The sequence below is a fragment of the Athene noctua genome, chromosome 18 (genome assembly GCF_965140245.1).
Source record: "Athene noctua chromosome 18, bAthNoc1.hap1.1, whole genome shotgun sequence".
In the NCBI taxonomy this organism is placed as follows: domain Eukaryota; kingdom Metazoa; phylum Chordata; class Aves; order Strigiformes; family Strigidae; genus Athene; species Athene noctua.
This window is the reverse complement of record NC_134054.1, coordinates 10533617-10560347: the sequence shown is the minus strand read 5'-3', so window position 1 is coordinate 10560347 and position 26731 is coordinate 10533617. Positions and strand designations below refer to the sequence as shown.

The 26731-nt window shown below is 38.9% G+C and overlaps 1 protein-coding gene and 2 non-coding genes across 3 annotated transcripts in view; 1 reads left to right on the top strand and 2 right to left on the bottom strand.

Annotated features, from left to right (window-relative positions):
• The window catches only part of TEX2 (testis expressed 2), a 55567-nt gene extending 30429 nt beyond the window's left edge, over positions 1 to 25138 (top strand). The window contains exons 3-12 of the mRNA XM_074921794.1: positions 2696 to 2896; positions 4538 to 4874; positions 6044 to 6291; positions 8768 to 8917; positions 10315 to 10414; positions 15018 to 15150; positions 19545 to 19667; positions 21662 to 21871; positions 22107 to 22227; positions 23121 to 25138. Of these exons, the coding sequence (XP_074777895.1) occupies positions 2696 to 2896; positions 4538 to 4874; positions 6044 to 6291; positions 8768 to 8917; positions 10315 to 10414; positions 15018 to 15150; positions 19545 to 19667; positions 21662 to 21871; positions 22107 to 22227; positions 23121 to 23243 (1746 nt within the window). The 3' untranslated portion in view covers positions 23244 to 25138. The remainder of the gene's footprint in view (positions 1 to 2695; positions 2897 to 4537; positions 4875 to 6043; positions 6292 to 8767; positions 8918 to 10314; positions 10415 to 15017; positions 15151 to 19544; positions 19668 to 21661; positions 21872 to 22106; positions 22228 to 23120) is intronic.
• Positions 25139 to 26018: 880 nt separating this feature from the next.
• Positions 26019 to 26155, bottom strand: LOC141968113 (small nucleolar RNA SNORA50). The gene has a single exon (XR_012634813.1). It is a non-coding gene; the product is annotated as a small nucleolar RNA SNORA50 (small nucleolar RNA).
• A 183-nt stretch (positions 26156 to 26338) lies between these two features.
• Positions 26339 to 26400, bottom strand: LOC141968112 (small nucleolar RNA SNORD104). Its single transcript, XR_012634812.1, has one exon. It is a non-coding gene; the product is annotated as a small nucleolar RNA SNORD104 (small nucleolar RNA).
• Positions 26401 to 26731: the final 331 nt, after the last annotated feature.

Sequence of the window (26731 nt, the reverse complement as noted above, 5' to 3'; positions counted from 1 at the left end):
GGGTTTGAAAATTGTGTGTTTGGCAGATTATACAGCTAATCCATTTGTTTGAAGTAGAAAGCTTGGGCGCATGGTAGGGATCAGAAAAGCAGGTGGGACTTCCCAGGGCTTCTGAATGCCAAAAGAGAAGCAGGAATACACAAACTGAGGAAGAAGAGATTCTATTTTGTTTGGTTTTGTCCTTTAAATTCAGTGTGTCTTGCTGCTGCTGCTGGGAGGACGGTGGCAATCTTGAAAAGGACCTCTCCCTTGCTGTTAAATTGTGTAGGGTAAGGAAATCTTTTGGCAGAAGGGCTGGTACTGCCACTGTTATAGAAGAAACAGGATAGGAAAGGTGCTGGTCTAGTTAATGACATACTGGATGCTACCAGAGATTCTCTGAACTTAGTTAAGTCACTTAATATAGGCTGGGCCCACCTCCTTTTTATTGCAGGTGTGGCTAGCTCAGCATGTGCTGGAGGCATAAAATTAAACATAGCTATAAGTGTGTTGGATAACAGCCTTATCTACAGAGAAGGTATAGCAAAGTTTGTGCATCCAATGTGTGTCCCAAGGTGGTCATGTTGTCTCAACTTTTCATCTCTGAAACTAAGTTCATGGATTTTTACTTCTTACTATGGTACACAGCAGTCAAGAGACTGATGTGTAAGTCTCTTCTTGTTTTCATCACTACATGTCCTCTGCTCAGCTCAAGTGCTGGTGTCAGAAAACCCCAGCTGGTTCCATCTCAAGAAAGATGCTAAAGAAACTTCCAAGTGTACTCTGACCTTCCTTCTTGGGTACCACACATACCCAGAGGTTTCCAGGTTTTCCTACTGAAAATAACTTATTGCAGTTACTTACTGTAACTTACTAGAGTTATAAAAAGGGCTCATGTGGCTAAGCTTCTTTTAAAGATCCACTTTCCAAGTCTGCCTTTCTCTTTGTGCCAGCTTGTGTGGTCTTTGGCTGAACTGCTTTGCAGGAGAAGGTGATAAACTTTAGACAGCAAATTTTCGTCTGTATGTTTGCCTGGCTGCAGGCTCCAGACTTTGGTGTCTGAGCTAGAAATAGCTTGGAGATCTGAGCCGGGGGGCAGGCAGGAGTCTCTCCAGAGATCTGTGGGCCATATGGATATTCCAGTTCTGCACAGAGCGGATGGCTCATGGTGGCTTTAGGCAACTCACATGATATCCTTGTGCTTCAGTAAGTCCAGCTGGAGTTCCTGGCTGAAAATTAATTGCTGTCTGCTCAAAGATGTCTTGGCTTAATAATTTCTAGGAAAGAAATAGGATGTACTCAAACATGCATCAACCCTGCTGTGCAGAACTTTGATGGCTTATAGAAAACTCCTCATGCATTGTATTTACTATATGGTAGTTGTATACGCAAAGCTGCTTCAAAGAGCATGTGTTGGTATAGGTATTTCTGTTAATAAAAGAGGTAGTCTGCTTTGGAGCTGAGCAAAGATGAATGACTTAATCTTTCCTGAACATAACAGAAATGCTAATTTATCTAGGTTTTTCAGGGTTTATAGTGAAAATGGATCTAGATGTTGGAGTAAGCAAAACGTAGATATCACTGTTACTATGGCACCCAAGAAAGAGGATGCTGTCTACCTTGAGAAATTATATGGCACTGAAGTAAATGAGAACTAAAATAAATTTTACATTTCTATGTGTGGGTGGAAGCTTCTTTAATAAATTAAAATTTTGGAGCAATTTCTGGGATGTTTTGCATAAGGTAGTTAAAACTATTTTGTTTTGAAGAATACTAGGGATGCTCATTCAGTGTGCCCCCTTCCCAGCAGCAGATGCTCTTCCCCGTACTGTACTTGCCTAGGTATTTGTAAAGATGCTATTCTACTTCATGCTCTAGGGTACGTTTAAGTCTATCTCCTTTGCTTTCTGTTGACATTAATGAATACGGAGTATGCTGAATTAAGGTTTTGATGTGCAGGTAGAAGTAATTATAAAAGTATGTTGTAGGGCAGGTTAAGAGAAGGAAAACTTGTCCTCCTTGAATGAGTATTTTGGCTTGTCTTCTGCCCTATTTATCATCTTTAATTTTCTTTAAGATGATGTTAGAGGAGTAAGGTCACCCCCATGGTTAGAGTCAGCACTTACAGCCTTGTTACAGCAGGGCTTGTTTGTTTGATTTCTGTTTCTTTTGCTGCACAGACATTTAATCCCCATGTGTATGACGCTGTGGTGGAACTGGGCAGTTAACACAACATGTTAAATGATGTTAAACAGTGATGGTGTGTTAAAATAAACTCCACTGTGGTCTTCCACTCAGTCCTTAATAGTTGGTGATTAAAATGTCAGTGCTGTCTGTAAGCAGACAGACTGTTTGCTCTGCCTTGGCTGTCGGTGATGAAAATGTCTGTGTTTGCTGTAGCAGACGGGCTGCTCTTCCCAGCAAGACTGTCTGCAGATCTCACAGCACCTCGTGAAGATGAGGTGGAGGAGCACTGCACTACATATACAAAATGATTTACTCAGAAAAACAAGTTGTGTTCTTGGGATACAGTCTTCATCTCACGCTCTCTGTTTAGTGCCACCTCATTTAGGGTGTTTACTGCTGTGTTGTATTTGTACAGTAGGTGATGTCACTTTGACAAAAGCTTGGATAATTATTTAAATACTTTGTTGTATGTGCTGTACTTGGTTTTCCAGCAGTTTAAAACCCTGTTAACAAGTGTTTTCTTCTCTAGGGATGGATGAATGAAATTTATAATTATGATCCAGAAACATACCATGCTACGTTGACTCACTCTGTCTATGTGCGACTTGAAGGAAGCACCTTAAGACTTTCAAAACCCAATAAAAATATTTCTAGAAGGGCTGTGTACAATGAGCCAAAGCCTGAAGTCACGTATGTCAGCCAGAAAATTTACGAACTTACAGAGAGCAAGGTGAGTGTGCCTTACTTATATCTGATTTTAACAAAGAATATGTTGACACCTTGAAATTTTTTTCGCTCCTCTAGTTTCATGTGCTGTCATTATGTAAACAAAACTGTTGTCGTGACTAACTTGCAAAAGATTGTGCTGGGGAGGAAGATTGAGCTGGGTTTAGAAAAAAATAAGTATTTACACAGTAAAGGAAAAGTATGATTTTCCTCTGTCAATTCAAAGCAGAAGTTAACTCATGGGAGTTCAGAGAATTGTTCCCCATACATTAGGTTACTGCATGACTGTTCTGAAGCTTGCACCAAAATGCATACTCTTTGGTGGTTGTCTCTATCCCGAGGCAGTTCAGATATTTGCATTTCACTGGAAGGGGGAGTGTACATTGTATATGGATGTAAAAGAGGAGAGCAAGATGTGGATGGGACAGACATGACTTGCTGTTGGTACCCACTGTCTAGGGAAGGGGATAGGGATATTTGCAGTTGGAAGAGTGCCTCAATAATAATGCTGGAACAGTTTTCCTACATGTTATTTGCGCCTCTCAAGTCTGTGAAGAGTTGCCATGTGGAGTTGATTCCATTGACATTGTATTAAGTAATACATCAATACCCCATGATTAAAAGAATGGATTTTTTTTAATGTGCTGCATCAATAGAAGGCCTTGGCAGTACAGATGTAGGAGGAAACTATGCTTCAATTGACTGAGAGAGGGGGAGAGAGACCAAGGCGACAGTGAGGAAAATTTTGTTTCCCTGAGTCAGTAAGGGAAAGGAGATTGCTGTCAGCTCTGCTTTCCATTAAAGGAATATGGTGAAAAATATAAAGCAAAAACTTAGATTCCTGCCTATTGCAGATTTGTTTTCCCATAATGAAGACAAGCAAAGCTGTCACATGCTACAGGAGCACTTAACTGACAATTGTTCTCCATGGTATTTTAGAAAAATTTCCAGTACTTCCCCCTCCTCCCGCCCCCAATTGGTTGCGAAAGTGCCCTGAGTATAATAAGCAAATTATGGCTGTTCTCCAAGGTATTTACCCACAGTTTTTGGAGAACACGGGTAAACTCAGCCCCTAGATGAGAATTTTTAACTCTTATTACTCTTATTATCACTTGCATTGTCTCAATTCTCTCTGAATATACCAAATTTAGAATACAATTTATAAATAAAGGAATAAAATTACTTTTATTCCTTCTTACATACTTGATGTGAAAATCACCTGATGTGAGTATGGCCAACTTCAAACACTCAATTTCATGAGGTAGGCCTAAAAAGTTGAGTTTTAAATCTGTTTAGATTCTCATTACCTACCCTGTGGTCACAGAAGTAAGGTTCTTGTTTTTTCTATTCTTTCTGCATAACTATGAGAATAAGACCTTTTAAGTGAACGCCGAGTTTTTCTATGATTGTAGAAGTCTAAACTACTTGAATGGTCCTTGTTTTAGTTCCAAGGCTATGGCTCACCAAAGACCTAGTGACAGCACTGGGCTGGACATCATCAACTATATGTTAAGAGTCAGCTAAACCCGGCAGATTGAGTGCAGGATCTGTATCTCTCATGTTCGTATGTTCTCTCTGTGACTACAGAAACACAGAAGATACAACTGAAAAATAAATTAATTGAACCCTTTCATTTATTCCTCAGATTTTCCTGGTTCCTAAGAGTCTGGCACGAAAACGGATTTGGAATAAGAAGTACCCTATTTGCATTGAACTTGCTAAACAGGATGACTTTATGGCTAAGGCCCAGACTGATAAAGAGAATACAGAGGAGAAGTTTTCTGCTGAAAAAGTGGACTTGAACAATGAAGAATCCAAGAAAACTCAGGATGGAGCAAAGTACACTAGCCAAAAGGATCAAGTGCTTTATCTCTTTGGAAGGACAGGTAGGGAGAAGGAGGAATGGTTCAGAAGGTTCCTTCTCGCATCCAAGCTGAAGTCTGAAGCAAAGAAGCCATCCAGTTTATGTGGGAGCAAGCCAGGTATTCACATTTTGTATTCTAGTAAAAGTGTCTGTTAAAACAAACAAACCAAAGTTGTGTTTTCTCAGTGGTAGTTATAGCAACTATGGAGCCATAGTGATCTTCACAGACAAATAGTACTAAAGACACCCTTGTGCTCCTTATCTTGGCCTCTCATTCCCACATTCCCGCCCTGCCTTTTCCTCTTGGCTATATACTTGGCTATATGCCCTCAACTATTCTTACTATTTTTAGACTAGTTTATGTGAATACACTGTTTTTCAGTGACTGTAACAACTCTTGTAATTTGATGAATTGTTCAATCCTTTTTCTCTCCATACTGTTGGAACTGATGTCGATATTTGCAGTATTACACTCAGACTTCTTATTGGTTGTTCTTCCTCCTCCATCCTTCCTTCCACTCCAGTCTCCTTTAGAGACTAAAGAGCTTTTTCATGGGTTAATGTCTCAGGCAAACATATTTTTTTGTTTAAATAAAAAGTCCTGTGCTAATATATATATCTGAACCAACAAACATGTTAGTCTACAGTACTGATCAAATGTTTGACATGCTAATTTAAAACCATCCTCTGATATAGTTCTGTATCTGAATGAGTCATGCTTTTCTGTCTTTATATATTCTCTGAGAAGCTTTTAAAAATTGCTTAACATCATTATTTCTGGCACATAACTTCTTGAAATGCAAATGCAAAATTAATGGCTAATTAAAATTCTAATAGTTACATGCTTTTGCCAATCCTTTTAATTGTAACAGCCTATAATTACATTTAAAAAAAAAAAGGTTCAGTTATAGGTACATTTTAACCACCCAACTTTTATTTTAGGCATTCCCTAGCAGGGCTGTGGGGAATTCTGCCATATGTTATGCATATGTGAGTGTCCACATTTAAATATGCTATTGATCAGGTGAGTTTTCCAGTCTCACGTCCTACTGAGTGCTGAATCATACCAAATATTGACTAATACGGGTTTAGGACCACCTAAGCACACAGCAGTGGAATTTACTTTTACCCTGCAAAATGAGAAAGCACTACTCTGAGTGGTCTCTTTTTTCCAGAATAAATTATATCTGCAAGCTAATTTTGTTTCTTTAAGTGTTTGATCACACACTCTGCTACTTGACTGTCAGGTTCTTTTTCAGTTAAACAGTATTATTCCTTTTAATTTAGGGATCTTGCCAACACAGAGTAGAAGCGATAGTCAATCTGGAGTTCTCACTCACAGCAGGAGCAGCAGCAAGGGAAGTGCAGAAGAAATTGCATCCCAGCCGAAGCACAAGGATCTGGTTGGCAATGTGCGGCAGAAAATGCTTCTGGACTACAGTATTTATATGGCAAAGTGTGTTCCACATGAAAAGAAAAGCCCTTCAGGTAGTCCAGTCCTCAGTGCAGATAGCAGCCCTACAGCTGTGAAAAAGGTAATACTTTTCCCCAAAAAGATGTATCAGAGGTGGTGATATATTTTACCTTGTTAACTAGTACTTTAAAAATCAATTATATAGAAAGAAAAATTAATTTCAACTACAGGTGGGCCCTAAACTTTCTATAAAGTCAGTGTGGCTTTCCATGCTTGCCAGTTCCCTGTTGACCACGCTTTCTTCTTAACTATACAAGTTTTTCACTGGTTTAGTTTGATTTCTTATTTTCCAACAACAACTGTGGTTCTTCTGACCTTTGCAGTGTCTTGTACCTAAAAGATTGTACAGCTGAAGTCAATATATCTGTAGATTTTCTTCATTAGGAATGCACAGGTGTGTCCTAAAAACCATTGGTCCCAAAATAACTTATATCTTAAGGTTAAAACAAACAAACAAAACGGTGAAAAAAAAAAAAAAAAAACAAACAACCAAAACCCCACAAAATTCCATGAACCACTTTCTCAGTAGTAGTAAAAAGTTAGATTTTTCAGTGTGTATTCTAAAGCAGATTGAATTAAAAGCATAGTTTTGAGGTCATGGCTTGTTGAAACTATTTAAGTGGAATTTTTAATACTGGGTAGTAAAATTGATGTTAAGTTTGTGCTGATTGTGGGGAGCTAAAGGCCTTTTACCTTTCCTCAATGCATCTGAGCACCTGAGTGGGACAGAATTGTCATATTACACAAGTATAAATTGGAATGTCTGTAGCAGTTTTTCAGTGCAGATATTACACTATAAAATCTGTTTTCAGCCCCACATTTGGCTTTGTTCGTGCTCTCTGGACCACATGAAGCAGTGCTTTTTGTCCTGGACCTGAGAACTCTTTTTCTGTTGCATGTTTCAGAAAGTGCTTAACCTCTTTGATTCTTCTCAGGAATGATGTCCTGGCTCTGTTGCTGTGAACAGGGTTAGGATTTGCCTTTGGTGTGTATCTGATGGTCCTCTGCCTGTGGCTTTGGTGACAGTGGGGCAGTTTTTACTGCAGTATACCTGCTGCTTGGGTTGACTGGGGGACAGAAGTGGAATTGGCTCTTGCATAGACTGCAGCTTGATTTGAACAGTCTTGCTCAACAAGACATAAGGCATGGGTGGATGGATTGTATGGTTTCCATTTTTTTAATGTCTTTTAAAAGCAATACTAAATGGTTGATATGTTAGTATTGTGTAGTACATAGCAGTGTAATAGCAAACAATGTCTAGCGCTCCAACAAATCCTTTGGTCTCTTGGACCGCATTTGAATCACTCTTAATAAAACAGAACTTTAAGTACAGCACTCTTAATAAATAGATCCTTAATGTTAAGTGTAATCACTATTCATTTAAAAGATGTAATTCATGTCATGCATCTTTGTTGCCAGACTTTCATGCAATGTCCAGTAAGGAGTAGGAGGCCATGATATAGCATATGAATAAACACATCTTGTGTTCCCCCAGGAAAAAAGATATTCTAGCCCCTGACAACCCCTGAAGCAGTGATGAATTCGCTGCTGAATCTGGCACGTGTCAGAAGTCATCTATAAATAGATCAACAGTGCTGGCAGGAAACTTGCGTCACAGCAGAAGCTACTAACCCAGCAATTCTGCCTGCGTGAGGCTGCAGCCATTGGGAGCAGTTGTTGCCAAGAAATTATGTCCAGAACTGTAGCATTTACTTGACTCCTCTTAGCACTGCTTTTCTGCTGGCGCCAGGTTTTCTGCCTGTAAAAACGAAAGGCAAATTCTCCTTTCATTGCTGGCAGTTGAGAGATGTTAAGTGTCTTGTCTTTTCTGCATGGAAACCTCCTGGTTTTAATGAAATACATGATAGCATGTACACACCCAGAATTATTCAGCTGCCTTTGCTTTAATGTCTATAGTCAGTGATGCAACATCTGAACATGTATCTCCAAGTATTTTAAGACCAAGACACAGTCCTCTTGGACTGTAAATAAACCTTTAATGCAGCAGAAGGAACAGTATGGTTTCCTGTATTCTGTATACAAACACTGGAAGGAAGAATTTAAGTCCCTGTACTGCATTTGTTTATCATCTATTTGATGTTTCTGAACTGGATTTAAAGATGTGAAATTGGGTCTTGTTTTCCTACTTTTTGATAAAACAGAAGAGGAGTAGAGTAGCTGTTCTAGATTCTGTTGGGAAGAGGGAGTCTCTCTGCTGCAGAACATTTCTAAGTCTGCCCACTCTGGGTTTAGCTGCTTTTTCTATCAGAGGTTAAATTACACACAACTTTCTCATTTCATTGCCAGAGATGAAGCTATATCTATGTGCTCTCATTCACTCTGTTGCATGTCAGGATGATGACAAGCGAGCTCATGTCAGGCCAGCTGATGTGCTTGTGAAGCTGCTATCTGTGCTGAGCACTTGGTGCTCTTAGCTAACCCAGGCTATAAATCCAAACTTCCCAGGGTAAATGAGACTTTTTCTGACCTTAGTTTATAGAATTTATAGAGCTGAATAACCTGCTCTGTGTTTTTAGTTACCAGATGCCCATGTGGAAGCTGAAGAAGAGGAACAGGAGGCCTGGGTTAATGCTTTGCTTGGAAGAATATTTTGGGATTTTTTAGGAGAAAAATATTGGTCCGATCTAGTGTCAAAGAAGATCCAAATGAAACTTAGCAAAATAAAGGTAACTAATCTGGAGACTTGCACTACACATGTCTTATGGAGTAAAACAAACACATAGTCTTTGAGTTTTAAAACAGTAAAACAAACACTTCACACTTAGATATAAAAGACAAGGAAATAAATGTGATACAGAGTTCCAGTTTGCTATCTGTTTCATGGTATGATCTCAACATGGTAGCTTTGCTGCTTCAGTTTCAAATTAACTACAGCTGGATTAACTATTTGTGAAGTTTTTAAGTAAAAAGTAGAGCTGTTATTGTATTTACTTTAGGGATAAATAGAACTGCTTATAAATGATGAAATCTGCTTTGGGAAATAGTGATTGCCTTTAAGATGGAGGAGATCAGGGAACCACAACTCCGGTGTGTTCCTGTTAACTTCAGGCATACACTGCTTGCAGGAGAGGTCAGTGGGAGTGAGTTAGGAAAAGAGCGGTCTGTGGGGTGATGGGGTGTAATTGTGCATCAACTGCATGAGCTCAAAGGGTGAAGGGAGGTGTGGTGCTTTTGAATGACTTCTGGGTCTTCCCTTTGCATTCCCTTCTGAACAGCAGCGGTTAATTACAGGCCTGTTTAGCTCCTGATGTTTGGGGAGGAGTTTGCCTGTTCCTAAAGGCAAAGGAAGATAGTCTTGCTGACAAAAGCTCTCAAATTTAGCTGCCAGCACCAGCTGTGAGATGGTGTTGCTTGTGCTTTGGGAAATAAGCAGTAACCTAATTCTGCCCTGGCTGTTTCCCCAATTGTGACAGCAGGGTACCTAAATATCTCATTGGAAACAGTTTAAGTGGAAAGACTGGGAATGGGGAATGGATGTAAATATTTTTGATAGGTTAAAGCATTGTCTGTTCACAGGAGATAGAATTTCTATCAATTAGAAATACAGTAAATAGATACTTAAAGCATCGTGAGTCTATGCCTCTATTACACTAAAATTATGATAGATTTAGAAGGTAATGTGCTATGAAAGCATTTGCTAAAGATAAAAATAGCTGAGGTGTTGATGTAACTGCAACTATGTAAAATATATGACTGAATTTAAAATCCAAAGAAGTCTTTAATTTTTATTCACAGTAAAATAGGATTTACACTTCATTCTTGAGCTTTTTACATGCTTTGACTAAAAAGCATGCTGGAAGTTTAAGGTCAGGGTCTGCACTTCAGCATAGTTTTAAAAGCATTCCAAGTTCAGATGCTGAATCTCTTCCTAAAATACTATTTTGAAACTGATAACTGTGAAATCCTAGAATTGGAAGAAATCTGTGTTAATCCTATTTGTATTCTTTCACTGGTGGCTTTTCAGCTCAATCAGTTCCTTAAGTTTAAGACTTTTCTTCTCTCACGAAGCAGTGATATTTAGTTTCCATAACATGGATTTGATTTTTACATTCTCTTCTTTTAGCTGCCGTACTTCATGAATGAGCTAACTTTAACTGAGCTTGATATGGGGATAGCAGTGCCGAAGATCCTTCAAGCCTTCAAACCTTCTGTTGATCACAGAGGTAAAATACATTCTTCCTCTTCTGGAAGGTTCACGCCTTCCTGTGTAGAACAGAATTTTGATCTGTTTATTTTGTGGGTGTTTTAATCAGAGGAAGGTACACTTAAGAGCTTATTCTGAGGAGATAGTGGTTTCTATCTCCAATAGTAGTAGCATCAGTCTTGGTATAAACATAATTCTACAGGTAGGAAGGATAAGTGTGCCTTTCCATTGGAAATAGTTACTGAACTAAACTAAAAGTTGCATGCAACAGAGATGCAGACGTGTACCTGATACTCTGTCATGGACTACAGACAACAATGTATATCTCCTCAAGACAGATGTGATTCTGTACCATAGCAGAAAACAGATTTGGCTTTCTTCAAGAGAAGTTGCCCTGTTCCGAAAATAGTGATTCAGAAAATACATTTGTAATAATTCAGAAAACAAAAATACAGGTTGCTTTGAAAAGAAGCTTCAAAATACAGCATAATTTTGTGTACTTAATATTAGATACGTTTGTTTTTTAATCTGAATGACTTTCATATTGCTGCTTTATGAATCAGAACTTTTTTTTTTCCTGTTCTGGCTTGCATGTGGTCACACACGTAGTGTGTATTTAATGATACTCATTGCTTGAGTAGTTTCACAAAAAGACAAACTTGGGTTAATGTTTTTTAGCTTAAAGTGTTTGTTCTACATGATGAGGAGAGGTAGATGCCATGTTTCTTCGAAGACATGTAGTTAGAACAGTCTTTAATTTTAAATTGTTTCTGAGTTTATTAAGGGTTTCTTAACTTGTTGCCTGTCACTCCATTCACTCCTTTAGTTACCATATTGTTACACTGGGTGGGAGAAAAGAATTATTTAGCTCAAGGTGGAGAAATTTCTAATTGGTCTAAGGGAAATACTTCCTTGGAGGACCTGTTGTGGTGCAGCTATGGATTGCATGGCAAACACTTTTGTTTTAAACTGCTCTTAGGTGAAGGTACCAAAGTCATTTCTGGATGGTGTTAAAACCAATAAGCTGGCAGTGAGATGGTAGGAATTTAATGATTTTACAATACCTGTTAAGAGCCTCTGGAGAGGCTCTAAATTGCAGGCCATCAATGAGCCAGACTTCAGCCAGTCTCAGCAGCGTATTTAGAAAAACAACAACGGGCGTGGGCAGAGTGAAGTTTGAAGAGGTAACTAGCTGAAAATTGTAACAGGATCAGCCTTCGCTAGCTCTCCTGTACTGCGTTTCTTTCTGTAGTACCTTCTCAGAACATGAGGGCACTGAACACACAGCAGGTGTGTAGTACCATGTCTGGCTTTGCAGTGCTGGCTGCAGGGGATTGCAGTGCTGAACTCAGTGGGTTTGAGGGAGGTTTCTCTTTACGGGGGTGGTTTGTCTCTTCAGGATCTTAGTTCTGCTCACTGTTCTTAAAGGCCAAGCAACAGTTCCCCAGGATGGAGAATTTGTGATAAATTCAGCTGAGCACAGTTTTAGATAATGAGACAGTTTCTGCTTAGAAGCAATTTGGGCTTTGTCTTTGCTCATACTATGTAGTTTGGACCTGGCCTTTTTAAGGTTTATTTCTCTGTAGTTTTGATGTAAGATTAATTTGTCTGCCACTCCTACTACACTGCTCTTTAACTCAGTTGAACAATTATCATCAGACCTTTGCAAGAATACCAGATGCATGAAATTTAGGAGGAAATAAATAAACATTTTTAATATTAGTGATAAAGTTATGCTGCTCAAATTATTGACTAAAAGCATGAGAGGATTAGTAAGCTCTAACCTTTCCCTCGTAAAAGTGTGAACAAAACAGACTTTGGGGAATTATTAAAATTCTCTTGGATGTACATAACATGTTAGCTAATGCTGCCTGTTGTATCCAAATGCTATTGTTTGCCCTTATCTCACTTGCAACTTGCATCTCTTTGGGGAAAGGCCTTATCTGAAACACTGCTTACTTTGCCCTCAACTTCTTGAAAGTATGTTTTCCGTGAGCTTTATAAACAAAGCATGCAAATTGTTTTGTTGTCACAAGGAACTAAAACTGGATTTTAAGAGACATAAAAATTGAATAGATGGAGTAAGCTCATATGCAATCAGTATTTGGGGAACTAAAGCATGTTGCTGCTTCTTATTGTGCGCTTCCTCTGTGGGACAGCAGGTTCTCCACAGTACTTACGACATCCTCCAGTGTTCCCTGTAACAAACTGGCTTCACCATCAATAAAAATTTTATTCCCATTTACAGAAAAAGTTAAAACTTTCTAAAATTGTTACATGGATAATGCTTGTGGTGTTGTGGTTTCTTTTTAAATGAACTTATGCTTTGGGGTTCTTGTCAGAGTGTTTCCCTTTGCCTAGTTTTAAACATTTTTTGTATTCCTTTCTTGGTTCTCATAACTTTAGTTGTAACCAAAGACTAGTTTTAAGTCATGAGGTGGGATTCAGGAGACCACTGAACACTTGACTTCAATTAATTGCCGACAACAGCAGAGAGAACAATTAACTCCTTCAGTTTCTTGTTCAGTTGAACTGTGACAAGCAAACATTTATGGTAGAATTTGTAACCCTTGTAACTTCTTTCATATTGTTGAATGACATGTGGGCTCTTAGTATGTGACTTTTTAAGAGCTTGCAGTGAATAATTACTGAAATAACTTGTTTTGCTATTGTACTTAAAAGGACATAAGTAAGGGGATAATAATTGGAAATGCTTATTTTCATAAGGGTAAATGTATTTTTTGGTAAGTTGACCTATGACTAAACCACACATGGAAGAAAAGTAATCCGAAATCTTCACACCAGTATCCAGAACAAAGACTTTAAAGAATTTTTTAAAAGGATTTAAAAAAAAAAATTAAGTGTTTAAGACAGTCATTTGGAGTAGCCATTTATGAGGCTTTAAAATGCAGTTACTGATTGTGATGTGTTGTTTCAGCCATACTTTTTTAACAGTGCTTGATTATGAGGAAAATACTTTATTATATGGTTCCTCTAAGTAACTGAATTTGTTAACAGTGTTAGGAAAAAACCCCAAATCTCATTTCTGTTAATACAGTCCTATTTGGGTGACAGCATATGGTGTGGTATTTACTGTACTTCTGTCAAGGCTAGGGAACCAGATAACTCTGAATAAATCATACCATCTGCCCAATTCTTTGCCCCCTTCTCCTTCCCCTACCTCCCTTTTTCCCTCCAGAAAAATGCGCATGAACGTTTTCTGGCCAGAAGGAATTTTCCCTCTTGGTAATGGCATCCTTTGCTTAATTTGATCTACTGTTAAAACAACATTGACATTTGAAGCATGCTGACTCACTCGTTATCCAAAATGTCCGTTTAGCTGTTTTCTTGTTTCTGATGAATCTTACTGCTATTTTTTTACTGTAAAGAAGAAAAATTTATACGTTTGTATTTGAGTTCTTGTGTTCTGTTTTAGAACAGCATGAGAAAAACTGTATGATGGAAAGGAATAATTTGGTTAGTAAAAAGCAGCTTTGCTTCAGTACTGCTTCCAACATGTAATCTCCAAGTGTATTAATGACCTGGGTATTGGGAACTGTGTGTATTTCTGTTAATATAAACAGGTGGGACTGGGGACAGTGCCATTCTTCCAGTATGTTTTTGAAGAAAAGAAAAAAACGTTGTTCTTTAAGTGAAGAAGTGTGTCTTTTCTAGATCGATCAAACCCAAGGAGTAGTTATCATTAATTGCTTCCGAATAAGTAAATAAAAATAGAATGCATTAGTGACTGATGTGCCAGGTACTGGTAGGGCATATTGTGTACAGCTGCAATATCTAGAAAAGGAAGATGCATAATCTATGCTTAGTGGCATCTGATTTCTAATCTCTGGATCACAAATACCCTACAGCTTTTTTTAATCAGTGGGACTGCAGGGTGTCACTTAGAGGCAGGAGCTAATCTTGCTGTTCCCAAGACAATTCCTTTGGTGATCGCAATAAGCAAATAGTCTGCGCAGACAATAGGATTTCACTTAATACCACACATCTAGAAATGTTCTAAGCAATGACTGTTTGCTGTGAGTCATAAGAAGAATGCCTTTAGCTGAGTTGCTTGAGAAATCCTTTTCACGCTTCTTTGATACACCATTGGTCTAAAGCAAAAGAGATTGTAGGTTGTGATATGTGCGAGTAATACTGCTCTGGGATTTCAAGTTTTGCTTCATTTAGACAGCATAAGTAATAGCAGTGTCCCCGTTACTGTTTGGCTTGGAGCAGTGTTGTAACTAGTTTTGAAGTGAATCCCTGATTGTATTCTGTTTTCTTTATCTTGATTCAGATCTCTTGAGCAGTTTAGGTGTGTGTAAATCACACTCCTTTTTTTTTAGATTGTTAGTTGTACTTGCTGATCTGTCTTTCAGTGTGGCTTTGATTTATATCTGAACATTCAACTTTGTTCCATAAGCTTAATGTGAACAGAATACTTGCTTTGATAAGCTTTTAATTATTTGTGAATTAATGACATAATCGGTTGATGAAAATAGTTTTTCTCTTTGGAAAAAGTGTGATATTTAGGCCTCTTCTAAACAAGTTTTAGCTTGACATTAAACTGAAGTGATTGTGACTATTCTTAAAGTGTCATCTTTTTTTGTTGTTAATTTTAGGACTTTGGATTGATTTGGAAATGTCCTATAATGGATCTTTTCTAATGACCCTAGAGACCAAGATGAACTTGACCAAACTTGGTAAAGAGCCTCTTGGTGAAGCACTTAAAGTTGGAGATATCGGCAAAGAAGGGTAAGGTATTACAATGGTATAATCACGTGAGAGCTTTCATAGTGAAAATTGAAATTTTCCTTGCATATATGCAGCTCTGGCTCTGCAATAGACTGAAAGGAGCTGGGGCGTTGCATACATGTGAGTATAGAACTTGATCTTTCTGTGCAGCTTTAATGTTTGATTACAGCATTCATAACTGTCTCAAAAGGCTTTTGTAGTACGATCATTTTTATATATTTTAGTAGGATTTAAAAATATTCTGTGACTAAAATTCAGTTTTGTTTTATGCTTGATTTGGGGTCTTAGTAAGACTTGAATACTGCAGATGGATACATGTGACATGCTACTACAGCATGGTACATACAGCTACAGCTGTAAACCACGTAATAGTAAACAACTGTGGAAGGTGGATAGGCTGTTATTGTTGTGTAAAGACATTTTCAGTAGCTTTTTTGCATCATGGCAATAATCACACCCCTACTTTGGTCTCTAGTTTTCTTCATATCCCACTTCTGTTTACCTGCTATGTCTAAGAGAAATACCTTATAAATGAACTAATTAGAAAACACATACTGTAATACTGTAACTTACCTAACTTGTATTTGTGCTTTCCCTGTCATATTTATGATGTTTGAATTCTATCAATCTGTCCATTTGTATCAACCCAGTGAGTGACACCCGTCAAATATCCATCCTGTCAGCTGTGGAGTGTTGATTCTCTTTGTGCTGTGTTCTCTTTGTACTTAAGAAATCTGCAGTCTCTGAACAGTAGGTGGTCTCTGATTTAGTGTACAACCACTGGCAACAAATCAAGAAAATATTCCCTAAATCTGACCATTTGTTTAGATATGTGTAAAATATTGTGGTCTTTCAGAATTAAGATACTTGTATACTCAGGTCATAGCTCTAATAATTTATTCTGAGATATCTTGAAGGAATACTTATAGCAGCACTATATTACAGTGCAGTTATGACAAGAAAATACATGTGAAAAAACTAATGGCTGACTGATCTCATATGCTGGTAGAAATTCAGAGGATTTAAAGTCGACCTAGATTCTTGTTGTCGCTGCTTAAAATAAATATTTCTGAATTTGCATCAGTATAATTGGTAGGTGTGATTTAATTTTTTTTATTAAATCCCTTTAATCTTGTCCACCCCAAAAATGGGGCATAGAGAAGGGAATGTCTATACAAATCCAATTCTTGTTTTTCTTCCCCATCCCTTCAGGATTTTCTTTGTGTATTTTTATTTCTGTTCAGTCCAAGAACAGCCTTGGAAATAATTTGTCAATGCATTGATTTCATATTTAAAAATCAGCTTGATTCTAGCTGAGCAATAGACCTCCAGCAAGGCAAATGTAAATGTCTGTAGCTAAGCAACCAATTACTTGAAGGTATAACCATTAACCGTATTGCTCCCTGCACAAGGCTGAGATGTTTCAAATGCTCAGGGCCAGGTACATGCCAGCTTTACATCAAGAGCAGTCTAATGTGTTCTAATTTGAGTGAGGGTTTTCTTGCTTGGTGGTTGTTATCTACTGTATTTAAGGAAAAAGAAATTATAAGCAAAAAAATAAAATTAAGGACTCTGAGAAGTATAGAATAGTTTGGTTCTCATCTATACTTTCCATTGTGTTAGCTAATTTTAGTATCTTTTTTTAATTATCAGTCGACATTTGCTGTGAAAAACCAAACTATTCTGCCCGCACTTGCATCCACAATCGTATTGTAAGAGATGCTGTTGGTTGCTTACACTCATTTCTGTCCCTCAAGACCCTAGAACAAATGGTCTCTTGAGATGCAGTAGCCACAAACTCGTGTAAGAAAGTAATCTACTCATCCAGGAAGAGGAGGGTGCGGGAAGCAGCACTGAGTTTTAATTGTCGTTGGATATTGTCAGCGTAAAGCAAGACAAATGGTTCAGTGTTGCAGTCCATTCTGTCCTTGCTGCTGTGTTACTTTGAAATAGAAGTGTGCTGTTAAACAGTTTGATAATGCTGTCTGGCAACGCACTCTCAGGAAAATGCATCTCTCAAAAAGGGTGGAAAAACTATTTTCCAATTTTATAGAACCTGCTACTGTATTAATTTTATCGTACCGGGGATTAGGCAAATGCAGGCAAGCTAACCCAAAGTTACTGCAGTTTTTTACCCCATCCTTTTTGGTTTTTTCTTACCCTTTTTTGGGCATGTTGTACCATGTAAAAACAAACTGACAAATTCAGAAAATACTGTGCAATCTGCTCGGGAACAATACTGTAGCTCCAAAGTAGTTTTCTGCCAATGTTCGTGTCATATAAATGAAATGGTCCATTGTATGCAGAGATCCCCAGAAATCTCAATTCAAGGTTATTTATTTTTGCTGTGTTTAATGCAAGGAAATCTTGTGGCCTTAGTCAGTTCATGCTTGTGGATGCATTTCAGATGGCCCCATTACCTGAGCAAATCAAACACTTTCTTGTAAGAAGGTGACACCTTTGAGAGCCTTGAAAATGCACTGGGTGTGCTTTGAACTGGGTGGTATGATGTGCACAGGAAAGTGAAGTGAGGACACACCCAGGTAGAAAATTTGTAGTTTGAATCTGACCTAAAAACATGGATTTCTCTCTGAGAAGCAGCTCCAGCATTTCTATTTGGGCCAGTGACATGAACCATCCACCACTCCCGAAGTCCTCTGGGAGGTGGTTCAGTTTGGTGTGCTGTTTCGCTCTTTTGCGGGTACAAAATACGTGTCTGGGTAGGAAGAGGTTTACGATTCTGATTCCATAGCCTGGATAGCAAATTCTTCAGTGTAGAGAGGTCATGGGATTACTGCTCCAGTTCTTAAACAGGCAGTTAGGAAGGAGTGCTTCAACTGTGAGCTGTGCTTGAACTGTCCTTTTACATTAGGGCTTCATGCAGCAACTAAGTTTGCTCTGTGTACAGAAAAGCAGACAGTAGCCTCAGTCCATGTCCTCTGTGAGGTTATTAATGCTTCAAATAAATTTCCAAGAACACACACACACACAGAAGAAAGAAAACACAGCTATAAACTATACTCTGAACAAGCGGTAGAATATTATAGTCCTGGGTATAGTCCCTGGGGCTAAAACCGTGTGCTTTTGAAACCTTTGTTGTGTAACTATTTCAAGCTCTTGCATAGAGATCGATTTAATACTGAAATGTATTCACTGTGTTCTCCCCTAATTTCAATCTGTTTAAAAGATTTGAATTTTTTTTCTGTGATTGTATACATAAATTGAAGTCTGGAATTAGTTACTACTGTGTGATATTTTGTACCTTAAGAGCAGCACTTGTTTGATTTTTATTACTTTTTTTTTCCTCTTCTCTCCATGACATTCTTTGCCTTATTCCATCTTGGACTCTCTTCAGAAAAAGCAAACCAAAACTTTAAATCTTGTAAACATCATTTGCTGTGTTAGAGGAACTTAAAATTTTATAAGCCCAAAGGTCAATTCCCTACAAATATAGTAGGAAAAGGAATATTTTCAGCAAAGGTACTAAAGGAAGGTTATAGCCTAAATTTGTGTGGAACAAAAGTATCTCTGCAAAACATCTTAAGAAATATTACTTCTCAGGTTTATGTTAGACTTCAGTTAATAAAATTACCTTTTTTTCTACATGAAATTGGTAAGTGATGACACACACTATAGCTACAATAAGGTAAATCACTAGTTTGAGACAACTTTGCTCTGCTATCATGAGTGTTGTGCATTTCCTTTTGGAGGCAGATGACAAAGATCCATTCTCTTGTGCTTTGCACGTGTTGCCATTGCTGGAAATATGTCTACGTTGCAAAAATTGCACGTGTGTGAGTACACATAATGGTATTTATTGACTTGTGTTAAAAGTGCTGTGAAGATAAGGTATATATGTTGTGAAGATAAGGTATGTATGTTAGAACCTTGTTTAACATCTCTGGGGGATTCTAGGATTTGGTTAGTAGATGATGTCAATTTAAGTTGGAGTCCAAGGCAGAACTGCTGTTCTCACCTTTCAGTTTAAAAGCATGTCTTTGTCAGAGTTTTATAGACAAACAAAAAAACCCCTGTCCAGCCTACATACTGCTTAACTTTTATGGAAAGCTGCAAGCAGCAAGAGAGATGCTTTCAAATGTATTTTGAATAATTTCCACTTTTGATTTGAATATGTAGAACATCCATTCTCCTGCCATCCTCTTTTATTCAGGATTACATTCCACCAGAGAAAACAAATTTTCTGTTCTGAAGCTAGTTCTGACAGACTGGCCTCGGAGTGATTTTGGTTTTGTTCTTTTAGATAGAGTTTATAAAAAAGAAGAGGGGACATTTCAGAGTCTCCAAGAGAAATACATGTAATGTCAGCCAAAGCTGTACATGATGAGTACCTATTTAAAAATATTACATTTGACCTGGAAATTATATTTTTTCAGTTTCAGGCCAAGGGCGTATTGTCTTGCAGACAGCGATGAGGAATCCTCCAGCGCTGGGTCTTCAGAAGAGGATGATGCTCCTGAATTGGCAGGAGAGAAGCAGGTGGCTCCAGGAGCAGAAGGGTGAGCTGTCTGCCTAGTGTTTGTTAATCCTTTCCTCCCTCTAATTTCCAAACATAGTATAATTGATATCTTGGTCCAGTCCTATAATGCTCGTTGTCACACAGGATATCAGTGTGACTATATCCAAGCAATTAAGCGAACACAGCCATTTCTAGAGCAAAGAGCAGCAATCAAGCCATGTACTACAAATTGAAAGGAAGCTGCTCAGCTGAGTGTTTTAGCATGCTGGGAGCTCTGTTCACCATACTGCACTTCGGCAGAGTGACCTGGGCAGTGCTCCATTTGGCATTTCCTAATTTCTTCACTATTAAATTACAGAGAGAGACAAGTCTTTGGGCCAGAGAACCTATGGGGACTTTCCCCAGCGTGTTTTGCCTGGTAGCGGAGCCAAGAACAGGATTTTGTGTGTGAACTTGAAACTCTGTTTGTATACAAGGTTATATCCAGGCTGATCCCTTATTTCCAGTGTGTTCTTTTCTTTAAGCTTAGCTTTCTTGCTCTGGCTTTTGTGTTTTGTTTTGTTCGTTTGTTTTGTTGGTTTTTTTCCTCCTCGAAGGGCTTGGAGTGTCTGCACTGTGCAACACTGCCCTCTAATGCTGTGCAAGAATTTTTTTTTTTTAAATTTTCCTAATGTCAGTTTTGCCGCGTCATTCCTTGTTTTGGCTGCTCTTCCGTTTTTTTTTTTTTGCTTTTTACATCTGATTGAGCTTATGCCATGCAATAAGAAATCTATAATAACACTGAAATGTCTCAGACAATCACAATGTTTTCTATGTCTGAATACATCTCAGTGACTTTACAGCGAATATACCAAAAGGCTCCATGACACGTTCAAGGTGTTCAAGGGACTTTCCTTGGAGTTTTACTCCTAAAACTTTTTGAAAACTATGTGATGAATTGTTGGAATTATTTCAATAGTTGCATTTCGTATCTTTTAAAAATATGTACATCATATAAAGAACTCTTAAGGACAAAGAGGGAAAACAAAGAATTTTAAAGTAAAATGCCAGAAGAATTTCCATACACCTTTCAAAAATCTGCATTACTATCACTACAGAAGCTGATGAGAGGATAACTACTTTATCTGAGTAAAGTTACAGCTAGTGTAAAATCCAAAAGTTGAAATTAATTCGCCCCTTTTATATCTGCTGAGGAGTTTCTTGTCTTATCTCATGCTAAGGAAAAAGTTCTCTAAAAGGTTGCATAAACATGAATTTTTTGCAGGATAGGAAAATGTTATTTCCTTAGCAAGGCTGTCTTTGCTACATAACATCAAGAGTCAAGATTAGGTATAATATAGTGTGTGAAAATATCAAACATGCTATTTTTAGAGTGCGTATTTCTGAAACGGGATACATGTGAGAAAAAAACATAGTCCTTAAAGTGTCTGTTTTAAAAGCTACGATGCTGCCTGACACCGTTGTCAGTGAAAGTAGCCTTTTTTGCAGGCATAGTGAACCATTTTTGAAATATCATTCTACCTGCTGCTGAAATTGCCTTCTTTTTCACCACCTTTATACTAATAAATTCTACAATATCTTAAAATGAAAACCTTTTTGTTCAACACACACTGATAAATAGATCAGATGTGATGGTTAGGCCTTCTGTGCCGATATGGGCATCTTGGTACATCTGTGTCTTGACAGTTTTGTTAGAATGGTAATAGACAGGCTTGTCACTTCTCCTGCTAACTTGCTGGCATAAATGATGTAAGTATATTTGCAGTTTTAAAAAATGTTGCATTTCCAATGCCATCTGGGAAAGAGGAGTGTTCAGACTGGACAGAATTTCTGCCAGACAGTTGTAGCTGAAAGGGAACGGCTGCTGTGTGCAGGCTCTGGTAGGTCCTCCTTGCGCATGTGAATTGCGCATCTGTTTAGAATTATTTATATCAAAACCCCTAATCATTTAGTAGGAAAGCCATGAGTGTCTTAGCAAACAATAGGTTTAAGAAAATTATCTTGATGTACTCTTTTTCTACTCTCTATCTAAAGGTATGTCGGAGGACATCGGACAAGTAAGATCATGAGAATTGTGGATAAAATTACTAAGTCAAAATACTTTCAGAAAGCAACAGAGACTGAGTTTATTAAGAAGAAAATTGAAGAGGTCTCCAATACTCCATTGCTGCTAACAGTTGAAGTACAAGAGTGCAGAGGAACACTAGTAATTAACATTCCACCTCCACCTACTGACAGAATATGGTAAGAGAAATTTACTGCAGAACTGGGTAGTGTTTCAGGTGTGTGCTACCGAAGGCATTGCAACTAGGAAAAAAGGTAAAGTGCAGTGAAATGGGTTCTAGAACGGAGGTGCAATACCAAATAGTTGTAAATGAGGTAGGAACTGCTATTAAGAGAACATTGGTAGTTAATACATTTAAGGATATGCTTTGTTGGAGGGTTTATAATAAAAACCTGCTCTGTGTATTCTCCTAAGGTATGGCTTTCGAAGACCTCCCTACCTGGAGTTAAAAGCTCGGCCAAAACTTGGTGAGAGAGAAGTCACTCTGGTTCATGTAACTGACTGGATAGAGAGGAAACTGGAACAAGAGTTTCAGGTGTGTTTCCCTTACATTTTCATTTCATTAATGATATTTTGGTGTATTTAGAGGGGTGATTTCTTTTTTTTTAAATTTGTGCATGTCCCCTATTTCATTCCAGACTAGTAGGTATCCTCCTCTGCTCCTTCTCAGTGGAAAGGATGTTAAAAGCTCAGCTGAAACTGACTTCTGGGATGGTTTCAAGACTGTGTTTAGACCTGGATGGAAATTGGTTTTAGTGCTTGTCAGAATGATTTTAGAGCCAAAAATGCCAATTTTTTGAAATGCATACCGTGTCACAATTTGTAGTACTTAAATAAAGACATGATCCTAGGTGTTCTTAGGTGATAGAGGACCAAACTGTTAGCTGAAATTAAGAACAGATGAGGCAGTAAGGTGTCCTGTTACTATTTCCTTTAAAATAAAAGGTTTTTTTTTTAAAAATCACATTAACCATACTGCAAAATAGGAAAAAACCCTCCTAAATTACAAGTACTTTCAAGATAGGAAAACAGAACTGACCAGATTCATTCTGGACCCCAACCTGTACAGTCAGGCAGAGATCAAACCTGCTTATTTCATTAAAAGGGCAGTTTGGAACTATAGGGGTAAGTGCTGAGAAAGGAGCAGAGCTAAATAAAGTGGTATGTTTCCTATAGTGCTATTTCAGTTTAATGGAAAGTGCAGAGATCTTCATATTTCTGAGCTTCATCTACAACTGTAACACAACTAAAGGGCTTGAGTTAATGGAATGGAGACCGTAGGGCTTCAGTACAGGCATTGACTCAATAATGCTGAACTCAAGAACCTTTTATCTGTACATTTGTTGCATTTTTTCAATTAAATCAAAAACTTAAGGTTTCAAGTGGCATATGAAATGTAACCTGATTTTAATTGCATCTTTTTCACAGAAAATCTTTGTCATGCCAAACATGGATGATGTTTATATTCCTTTAATGCACTCAGCCATGGATCCTCGCTCTTCTACGTGCCCTCCTAAAGATCTGATCATGGAGGCCCCTGATCAACCATGACATGTGAAGACTCTTGCAGTTTACAGTATTATAAAAGTTATTCTCATGGTTTTATAAACTGTGCTGTAGTTCTCATCCTTGACTTGTGCCACTTTTTCCCCCCAGGAGGACTGCCTATAACCATACCTTTGTGCTCACTTGCCTGGTTATTGTTCCTGTGTACTTCAGCTACATGAAATTTCATTCCATTAAGCAGTTGATTTATTTTTGTACTGGCTGCCATGAGGATTTTAACTTGGAGGCTAAGATGACCTGTTCTTTGGGGGAGGGAGGAGGAACCTAACTGCAAAAGATCAAGGAGCTCGTTGACACACCTTTTGTTCAGCTTATGTTTTCATGCTATGTTAATGTGCATTACAGCATTGAAAGGTTGTTTGGCAGCAAAGGAACTGCGTGCCAAATGGGAAAAATCCTAAATAAGGAATGAATTTATAAAACTGGAAGAATATTTTTCTTTCTCAGGCAGTTGGAGGTGTAGAATGAACTGTTTTATGTTCTTTCACTTCTGCAGTCAATAGCTTGTGTCAAGCAATCGAAATATGAAATGCTTTCAGGATAAAAGAATGTAAATTGGATGTATAGGTAATATTGTCATTCAGTGTGGTATATACGTATTACTTTTTTCATACAGAACTTAATGCTTTTTTTGGGAAGCAAGTAGCCATAAAACACACACAACTATCAGTGAAGGTGGGACTGTCAGATTTTTGTAAATGAGGAGAAAAAAGTTGGTAAGCCATGAGACCAAACCATAGTAAGCCGCCTTATAGTGAGGTACAATCACCTTGGTTCGTGATTAATTCTGAATGTTTATAAAGACATGAGCACACTTAAAATGTCAACACTGCACATGACCAGAAGTACTTCGTTACCCTGCCGTGTATAGAGCCTCTTGCTACAATGAAACACACCCAAGTTTTTTCTTATAGGAGTTTGTTGCTGTGAGTCTTTTCCATTGCACTGTGTTTACGTGCAGAGCATGGGACCAGAGTCTTTGTGTTACAGCTGTGCAACTCCAGGCATCAAACCGCTTGATGTTTGTGACTTTCACTGTGACTCAAAGATTTTGACCCCATGCGTTGGTTGTTTGGGGTTTTTTTTTTGGACTTTGTGGAATAGGAATTTGAGCATTAGTTATTCAAGCTGATCATGATGTAATTAAAGATGGTTTCTGTTAATAATGGCCAAAACTAAGGGGGGAGGGGCAACTGCCTTTTATTTCTGTCAGGTGTAATGATTCAAGACTAAATGTATGCAGTAAATTCAACATTTGAACACTACATATCCATTATTTAACACATGTAATATTTTTCTGATACTCAGTGTTGCCAACTGTTCATGGATGTCAAAAAATGTTTTAGTTTACAAAGAAGGTGAGTTTTGGCTCTCCTTTTGTAACATGATTTGCTTTTTTTTAGAAGTAATTTTTTAAGAACTTTTTTGTACGTTGTGTTGTCACATTTAATGTAAATCAGAATTTCCATGTGTAACTTGATGATTTACCATCTCTAAATGAAGCTATTATATTGAAGGTTTTTTAAACAGCACCTTGCCTGAAACATAAAAGAAAACTAGCATTTAATATATTTAAAATTAATTCTATATTTGAACACCTATTTTGGTTACCGTTAATTGAAATATTAGTAGGTTATATTTGTTACCTGAACTCCTCCTTGACCATTCCAGGCCATGTATATTCTGGGGTTTGCTCTGATTATGTAGGCATTATTTGCCTTTCATGAAGTCTGCATGTCTTGTACGCAGGTCTTTTATATGATTTAATTTCTATGTGCAATAACTGAAGACAAAAGACTAGATGCACTAATGTGTAAACAGATTTAGAATTATTCCACAAGATTGTCATATTGCACTTCATAAATTGTGGGTAACTACAATCTGCTTGCTTTGTTTTATTAAATAAATTTATCCCATGACAAACAATTACTCAGAATTTATTTCTACCTCGTAAAGGTTTTTCAAGAACTGTAGAAATGCAACTTGAGACAATAGAGCATGCTCTGTCACATTTTTTTAATACATCAGTTGTACTTGGTGGTTATGATGATTTTTGGGGTTAACTAGTGCTGAGACTATTTCAGTTCTAAGGAAAAGCTTAAATTGATCAGTTTTACTGTAGTGAGAATTTCACTGCAGCAGTCAGTATTCACATGAGGAATACACCTTAGTGTTTTTTCATTTTACATGTGTGACAACCTTCACATGATTACAGGTGGCATACAGTACCCTTGGTGGTAGGTTTGGCCTTTTCTTTTAGTTGTCTTCAGGAAAACTCAGCTATTACTTACATGTCCAATCCTGTCAGTAGTGTGGGTACAGATTTAGCTTTCCTATTTACAGAAAGCACCGTGTAACTGTCCTCTGCCTGCCGGACAGCATAAGCACAGCTCTTAACAAAAGATAAGAAAGAGGCTGTTGAGCTGCAGCTCACATCACTGCAGTCAGTTTTTCATTTTGTTTCAAGTTCTCTTCTGCCGTGTGCCTAAAGGACGCCCAAGAGTGGCTGCTTTCTCCTACTTAACAGCTAGCTCTCCCGCAAGAATAGTCAGGAGTCCCAGGACTTTTGCTACTTCAGTACCTCAGGAAAAAGGAGTGCTGTGGCCTAGGCTGGGTTAAGCGGCAGAGCAGGCCTAACCCGGCTCCCTGCTGTCACCCTCTGCGCCAGCGGCTGTGGCCGCCGCCCTCCCCCCGCCGCCATTTTGTGCGGTGGCGGCAGCGCTGCCCCGCGACGTGAACGGGGTTGGGGGGGCCGCGACGAGCTGTCACTTGCTTTTAAAAGAGCCACCCGGGTCGGGCCGAGCTGCCCCAGTTATGAACAAGCGCTTCGCTCTAGCACTGCAGCTTGGCCAGCGGCGCCGCGGGCAGGGCACCCCGCCGGGTCAAAGGCAGTGCGGGACACGGGCCGAGACGCGCGCAAGGACCAGCCGGACACGTTCGCGGGGTGCACGACAGCTTTATTTGACGGGCCGCTCGCCGCCGCCGGTCGCCACACGGGCCCTGCAAGACACGGAGGGAAACGGGGAGGTTACAGACGCCGTGCACCGCAGCCGCCCCGCGCGGTGGGCGGCAGCCTGGGCGCTCAGTAGTAGGTTTGCTTCATGCATGTCAGCAGTCTAACACGTGTCAAGGACATCAGCGCGGCCCGGCCCGGCCTGCCCGCCCGCCCCCCGCCGCCAGCCCAGCGCTCACCTCCGCCCGCCGCGCCGACAGAAAGGCCGAGGCTCCGCGGAGCTCCCTTTTATAGACAACCGGCGCCCCGCCCCTCAGTGTTTCGCCCAATAGGATTCAAATCCGGGGGGCACGTGCTCATCCGGGTGCGGTTGCGCGCGGAGGCGGGAAGAGGCTGAGGGGGCTCTGGGGGTGCTCCCCCCCCCCCCCGCGTTGGTGTGGCTTTATTCGCCTTTTCAGAAACAATAGTGCTCTTTCCTTTAGTAGTTTTCTCTATCGCGTTGATCTTTGATTAAAAAATA